An 8,350-nucleotide genomic window follows, 5' to 3' on the forward strand; every position below is an offset into this window, starting at 1 on the left:
AGAAGAAGAAGAAGAAGAAGAAGAAGAAGAAGAAGAAGAAGAAGAAGAAGAAGAAGAAGAAGAAGAAGAAGAAGAAGAAGAAGAAGAAGAGAGAAAATATAGTTTCAGGAGATGACTGTATTTGTTGGCCTTCTTCTGACTGAGCCACAGCATCCAGTGTCCACAATGAAGAGAGGAGAGGTCCAGTTTGGGTAATGGCTTCAAAAGATAGAGTCCATGGTTGGCTCTCTCCACATTCATGGCTGTCATGAAGCAGAGCAGGAAGAGCATGTCAGAAAGGAAGGGTTAGGGGCCAGACACAGACCCAAGGATCACACCTCCTGGCACATTGCAAAGCATGCTGCACCAATCTCCTGACCAGATCGCAAAGTCAATCAGGTTGACTCTGTTAATCTTTACAGTTAAGATGAGAAAGAAAGAAAAGCAAATAGATCCATAAATAAGGTAAATGCCCCTACACCAATCTGCATCATCTCTAAAGACCAGCCGTGTGCTTCCCTCACAGCTCTCTTATAGCCAGTACAGTAGGACAGGCATACAATGACCCATGTTCAAACACTTGACAAATATTAACTGAGTGCTTGTCATATGCCAACCATCATTCTATGTGTTGCCCAATCAGAGGTGGGTAGAAGGACAGTCTTCACCCCACTGATGATTGGATCTCAGTGGGAGAAACAGACAACATACAGGATCAGTAGGAGGATAACATGTCAAGAAAGGGTACATCAACTGAGGACATGAAGCAGGAGAAGGAAAGTAAAGAGTCTAGTTTTAAGAATGCTTAGAATACATCTAATTAGGATGGTGATATTTGAGTAAAAAATGTGTAAGAGATTCAGCTAGAGGTAATACATGTATTTAGGAGACGGTATTCTAGGAAGAGAGACCCACCCGTGAAAATACTCAGGGGTCACAGCAGGTCTGAGTATGAATATTAAGGAGGCTAGTCTGACTGGATCAGAATAAGTCAGGAGCAGAGCAATAGAAGACCATTAGGGTATCTGGGAACCTGATTATATTGGTCATTGTTGGGAGCCATGGATGGTTTGTTGCAGAGGACTGACTGGATGTGCTATGTCAGGAATGAACTGTAAGCTCAGTTTAGAAGCAGGAAGTACAATTAGGAAGCTATTTTGGAGTTCAGGATGTTCACCATTATACTACAGAACCCTTTATTTCAATACACTAAGCAACAGATGATAAAAAGTGATTGTAGATTAACTATATTTTGAAAATAAGAGACAGTGCTGTTTCTTGATTCATTCTGTGTAGGTATAAAAGAAGGAGAAGTTGAGAGTGAGTCCCAGGTCTGCAGCATGTTCAATCAAAGGACAGAATGAGTAGAGTAGATTGGAACGAGGGATCAAGAGTTCAGCTCTCAACCTGTCAAGCCAAGAGACATCCAAGTGGGCTATAGACAGATGAGCTGAGATCAGCAGGGAGGGCAGAGGTGGACATACAAATTTGCAAGCTGTCAGAGTAAAACTGGCCTTTAAAACCATGGGTTTGATGTATAAAAAACAGAAGATGGGAAAGAACTAAGCCCTACATTGTTCCAAAACTGAATAAGAAACAGAGTGATTTCCATGAAATAAATGCTGTCACTCAACCCAAAGTCTCCATGTAGCCCTTCTAGATCTTTCTTTTTTTATGTATTTAGTACAGGGTCTACAGTGTCTCGTTACACAGATCAGACTCATAGTGATCCTCTTATTTTCAGCCTCCCAAGCTCTGGGATTACAGGTGTGCCCCACCACCACCACAGCCAATCTCATTCACTGCCTCAGCATGTCCCAGGGGTGGGATCAGCATGGCAGGCTAGGGATCAAACCCCTGTCTCTGCATCTGCCTAAGCAGATGCTTTAGTCCACTGAGCTGTCTGGCCGGCCCTTAGCCCTTCTAGATCAAAGATGCACAAATGTTGGCTCTTGGTTCAATCTGTGACCACAAGGTTTTGTAAATAAAATTTTATGAGAGTACAGCCACAGTCATGGGTCTGCTCACAGTACCGAGGGAATCTCCATTCTATTGCTTAAAGACATGCCTGTGACTTAACAACTGAAGAGACTCCACAACCCTTTCTCCTGTGTTCCCCTCATCCTTGATGCTGCATCTTCCTCTCGGGCCCATTGATTTATTGCTGCATGTGGCTGCTCAGGCAATCCGTCACCCTACTCTTCTTTCAGTGCAGAGTTCATCCAAGCTGCAATTTACTGAGTCTATTTTACCAAAGCTGAAGGCTGATAATAAATAGTTTTAGTGAACTGAAAGCCTGAGATGAAACTCTAAGAGACCTATTCAGGAAAGGCTTTACAGATTTTTTTTTGTGCTAGAGTTTCCAAATGATGCTTTATAGATGTTTAGCTGGGACACTGTCAAAAGATTGAAGTATGAGGCCATTTACCAGCCCCAAAATATTTACCAATAGAGTACTGGAGTATTGGATTAGACACCTAAATCCTTTTTGGATTTCTTTTCTACTTTGTTCATGCATAAGTAGAAGCAGCTTGCACAAGGAAGACAAGTCCGTGCCCTCTTCTGTGAGTTGTTTCCCAATTTGAAACATGGAGCATGATACTATTAATACTTACCCTTAGAAGTCTGATTTGAGGGTCACCAATTGCAGAGCAAAGTGTATACACAGGTGAATTTGCATGTGCACTCTCAGGCCCATAGGACACGTCACCAAGCAGGAGTGCCTCCCTCACCTAGGAATGGGGCACCATGAGCAAGCTTACTGTCTGCTGTCCAGTGTCAGGATGAGTGCTGTGTTAAGGCCAGTAGTGAAGAGGATGTGACTGGGCTGCCCACAGTGTGCTCATGCGGAGTGTTTGGGTGGAAGAAAGGAGAAGGTATCACCAAAGTACATTCAGTAATGCTCGATGTTCTTGCCCATTGTTAAACAGATCCCTGTTCACATTGTCTTCTCCAGGAAAATCCCAGGGAAAATTCTTATCCCCATTTTCTATATAAGGGAACTGAGACTTGGAAGAATGGCTGCTGTTAGAGCTCAGCCTACAGTGGAACTTCTCAATTCTAGATCTGCGTTCTAGCCAGTACTTTCTGCACTGCTCTGTGAGCTGAACTCAGTTTCCTTGTCCAGCTTCAAGTAGAACAACTTGGGGATTTGCTAAACTCAACTGCCAGAATGCTACACACATAATGTTATCTTCTTTAAAATCCCTTCCAAATTAATAGATTTGAAAGCCCCCGTGCTCCATCATGATATCTTTGCAGCATTGTGCATCGAAAATTAATTACATCATGTTAATCTGAGACAAGATGCAAATAATTGTTAATTTATCCCATCATTATCTCGGTCTCTGTGGGCAAGAATCTGGGACAGCATTGTGAGTCCCATTTGTGAAAGAATAGAATAGAAAGCAAAAAGTGGTCCCATGGTTTTCCAAGAGACAGTGTGCTCTGGAGTAGTAGGTTAGCTCTTCACTCCTGTGATGCAATGCCTGACTTAACTCAACTTCACAGGGGAAAAGTTTATTTTGGTTCAAAGTTTTAGAGTTTTCAGTCCATGATCCACTGGCTCTAATGCAGGAACATTGTGGTGGAAGGGTGGGATCAAGGGAATCTGCTCAGCCATGGTAACCAGGTAACTGAGACCAAAGGAAAAGGCCCGCAACAGGATACACCCTTCAAAGCCACACCCCCAGTGGCCTGGCTCATCCAGGTAGGCCCCCACTGAGCTATGGACTCTTTAATGGATTCATCCATGAACAAAGTAAGTGCCCTTGATATCCAGTCACATCTCTGGGTTCCACCTCTGAATAGTGCACATTGTGGGTCAAGCCCTCAATCCATGAGTCTGTGGAAATGCTTCATTTTTAAAGCATTCCTACGAAGAGCTGTCACATGGTTTCTAAATACTACTGTTTGGTCAGAGCACACATGTACTCTAGGAGCTTACTTACTACAGTGGAAAAAATGCGTGGCCAAGGATTTATTATCTTGGACATATATATAAGTTCTATCTATGCTTTTAAAAAGAGAAAGGAAAGGTATAAGGATACTTTATTCCAGGAAAATGTCACTAAAGTGGCTTGTGCTTTTGCGGCTATTCTGTAAATGTCAGCAGAGTGAATTACAGTGACAGATAACCCTGACTGCTGGCCCTTAATAAGCAATTCTCTAGAGCACCCAATTGGGAGCCACTGGGATGCTTATAAATGGTTGTGGCTCACACTCCCCTCCCCACATGCCCCAGGATGCTACCAGCCGTATACTGCTCTTCCAGGTGCACTGTGACATGCCTGTGTTCTCCAACAGGGAACTGAAGGAGAAGATCCAGCCAGAGATCTTGGAGCTGATCAAGCAACAACGCCTGAATCGTCTCGTGGAAGGGACCTGCTTCCGGAAACTTAATGCCAGGCGAAGGCAAGGTATGTGTGAGGACATGCTACACTCAGGCAGTGTCAGCAACACCTGCCTTTAGGGGATCATTAGGGCGTGGTGTTGATGAGAGGGTTGGCCATGCTTCAGGAATAGCTCAGGACAGGAATAGCAGTCCAGGTCAGTTCTGGTTCCTGTTCGTCCTCAGGAAGAAGGAAAAGCAAAGTCCAGGTTTAGCAGAGGATCCATAGAGTGAGCTGAAGAGCCATATACCTTGTTTAATGACTCAGGGTTGCAGTGGTGGTATCAGCATCAGCTCATGTGTATTGTGAGCCCACCATGTGCTACGCTCCTCTCTAAGCATGTCCGTTAGTCATGTGCCATGTAACAAATACTTCAGTGAGCAGTGGGCCATATAGGCAATGGTGGACCCATAAGATTCTATCATCTAGTGAAATTGTCCTTAGTTTATATGTAAGTACGTTCTGTGGTGTTCACCCATCAGCAACATCATCTCACAATGTAATTCATAGATATCCCTGTTATTAAGCAGTGCATAGCAGTCAGGCCTCACAATGCTCTGTGAAGTAGCAATTGTGATTATGCTGTGTTTATAGATGCCTTAGTGAGCTTTTGTTCGTGTGACCCGATTGATGCCTTAAGACAACTGAGAGGGGAAAAGATTTATTTTGGCTCATGGCTTGAAAGTGTCAGTTCATGGTCAGCAGGCTTCAACATGAGACATCAAGGGAAGCTGTTCGTCTCATAGAAGCCAGGAAGCAGAGAGAACAAGGAAGAGATTTAGAGCTGGACTGGAGAAAGGAGAAGGAAAAAGATGCAGGCTCCAGGGTCATACCACTGGGACCCACTTTCTTCTCTTGGGCCCCACTGTCAAAGTTTTCATCACTTCCTAATAATGCCATCAAATTATGCTCTTGTCAGTAGATTAAGCCCCTGGTGACATTAGAGTCATTATGACCCAGTCACCTTATGAAAGAAAACCCCATCTCTGCACACATGCAGTTTGGGATAGGGGAGCATTTTAGAACTATACCATAACAACAGCCATGGAAACAGGTACTTAGGGGTTAAGTAATCTGGCCAGAGTCATAGAAGAGCAATAATTACTCCCCCTCAGCTCCATGGTGCTTCCGCTTAATGACCTTCTTTGGTGTTAGGAGAGCTGATATCTCATATGTAGGATTGGATCTGGGAGCTTGAAGCACAGACGGCTGGAAGATTCCCTTGTAGGCCAGTTATTTTATTTGAGGGATATAAATAACAATGAGTTAAGGTGAGGTATCTGTTTTTGTAACTTTTAAGACATATTTCTGAACTGTCTTTATATTTTCTAATCTTAAAACGTCCAACCAAAACGGTGCCCATTGACCAGATCCAACAGGTGGGAAGCATTTCTAGCTGTTTCTTTGCCTTCATTGTTTGCTAGCTCTCTTGCACAAAGTCATATGTCATACTGTCCTAGAAACAGCAGCCCAGCAATAAAACTGAACAATAAGTTTTGAGGGAGAAATGAAGAGATTGAGAAAGAGCCAGGAATAGGCACAGATATCAACAACTGTAACAAGAGCAAACATTGCTTATGGCCTGGGAGAAGAATCTGATAGATATATCTAAAACCACAGACACACAGCTCATGCCCTAGTAACAGTAGTAATTTTGGGTTTGTGTTTGAGCCCATCTCCCAAGTTATGTACTTATCTGCTCTGTACTGAGTGTTCAACAAATTCGAACTATTTCAAGGTTACCATTGAAAAGTCTGTTGGAGAACTTTCAAAGGTAGAACTTCCTGAAGGAACAAGTGTATAGGCTGTTCACACCGAACAGGAAGCCTGACTGTGAGCTTTGTGCTGGGCCTTAGGAGAGGATAAGGGGCAGCATTAAGCACAGTGTGAAAGGGGGGACTCGTCTCTCCCTCTGAGCCATTGAAGACAAGCCCTCACCCTCCTTGCTCATGGATTTCCTTTTTTTTTTTGCTCCAAATTCCTTCAAGGCAGATTGGGCTGGCTTGAGTTCTATGGATTGAACCACAGCAACCTGAGCCTGACTACCTTGTTTTATTTGTTTTTGTTTTGTTTTGTTTTTCTTTTTTTTCCATAATTTTATTGATAAGCAAATAGCAATGAGACAGTTTCAAATCAAATTGGTAGGACAGTTTCAATAATTAACACATTGCATATATTCTTCCCAGTGGTTAATTGTGGTACAAGATGCAGACATGATATCCAATATATAAGTACCATTAGAACAAATCACTCTATTCTTTAAGAGAATGTAACTATATATCTATCCTAACAACTTTGAATACACAGATACAAAATGGACATTCATCTGTATACCCTTTTTTTGTTAAGTTCCGTTATTTGAATATTAAATGTAATATTCAAATATTATAATATTTATTTGTTATATTAATTATGTGTTAACTGAACAAAATAATCTAAAAGAGTTCAGTAGTCCATAATAGTATTAGGTCTTCCGCTTCACTGGCAATGTCAGAAATTGTTGACCTGAGTCCTCTACAGCAAATCATAACAGCATGGCTTTACTTCTTATATTTCGTTTTTATACTTTTCTACTGGGTGGTTTAGACCAAGGTAAAGCAGGACCTATGTAACAAGAGTTGCAGCTTTTGGGTCTGATAAGGTCAGTGAAATCCCCTCAGGATTTATCCTGAGATCCTGTACCTCAGATTGTAGAACCTTTATCAGTGTCAGCCATGTGGATGAGTCACGGCCATTGCTTGGCCAAGGTGCTCTCTGTGAAAGCCTGAGAGAATGTTTTCTCTCCATGTGACTCTCCTTAGGCACACTCTACATCATTGATCACTTTCCTCTTTGGCCCCATAATCTCCTTGATCAGAAAATTTGGGACACTGCTGAGTTAAATGACATTACGGTACAGGTTCTCGTATGTCCTGAGTCGTAATTGACCTTGGAAGGTTAGGGCCAAAATGTTGGCTTTCCTTGCAGTCCTCCTTTTCATCTAATTTTGGTCTGCAGACTTAGGTTGTTAACCATCCAGAAGAGAAGCTTATTGTTATTACCATACAACTTAGGCTGTTAAGCTTAACCTTACTATCTGTCTGCATATCAAGCATCTTAGGTATAATATGGAACAAGTATTTTTCATCAAGTATTGATATGTTGAATTTTAAGTCCCTATAAAATATGATAAAAAACATTTAAAAATTAGAATATATTTTTAAAATAGGCATAAATAATTATATACTTCTTATGTTTACACATAAGTCCAAAAATCTCACCATATACAACCTTGAAGCAGGACAATCCCACAATATTCCTTTTCCTGTCTTTTGCTTTCATTCACCACCCCTTCTTTTTGAACAACCATCTACCCAAGAGACTTCATAGCAGCAACTGGCATGTCATGACAAGCAGCCAGTATTCAGAAGACCAGAATGACAAGCACTGCAAGCATGAAACTACTGTTACAGATTACCATCTGCAGTGCAGTTGCTTAGTTCACAGGTATCAGTTTACATAGTTAGTCAGGGTGAAAATCTTTCCAATTAACTGCTAGACTCAAAAATCTCTTGGAGATTCTCAGGTACATTGCCTTGCCCATCTTCTACATATAACTGTATGGCTTGACATTGCCATGTTTCCTAACTCTTCTCCTTTCCCTCTCTTGATTAGTTAGTCCTCGAGATCCTGCTTCAATTTTACTTGTCTTATACTTTTCTATTAGTATTTTATCGTTTGAGTTCTTATACTAGGGAAACTATACAATATTTAGACATGTGTGTCTGATTTATTTCACTTATGAGTATATGTTCAAGTGACATCCACTTCAGTATGAAGGCTTCCAGTTTATCATTCTTAATAGCTGAATAATACTCCATTGTGTAAAAATACCACATCTTTTTCAACCATTCCTCAGGTGATGGGGATCTTGGTTGTTTCCAAGATTTGACTATCACAAATTGTGCTGCTATAAACATAGGCACACATATATCACTATG

General features: G+C 41.6%; 1 protein-coding gene across 4 annotated transcripts in view; it reads left to right on the forward strand.

The window, feature by feature from the left end:
- Elmo1 (engulfment and cell motility 1) overlaps positions 1 to 8,350 on the forward strand; it is a 623,184-nt gene that overhangs the window by 572,969 nt on the left and 41,865 nt on the right. For all 4 annotated transcript variants that reach the window (XM_023713447.1, XM_023713448.1, XM_023713449.1 and 1 more), the window contains one exon: positions 4,285 to 4,397. In XM_023713447.1, the coding sequence (XP_023569215.1) occupies positions 4,285 to 4,397 (113 nt within the window). The remainder of the gene's footprint in view (positions 1 to 4,284; positions 4,398 to 8,350) is intronic.

This window comes from Octodon degus, unplaced genomic scaffold (genome assembly GCF_000260255.1).
Source record: "Octodon degus isolate 3935 unplaced genomic scaffold, OctDeg1.0 scaffold00031, whole genome shotgun sequence".
NCBI lineage: Eukaryota > Metazoa > Chordata > Mammalia > Rodentia > Octodontidae > Octodon > Octodon degus.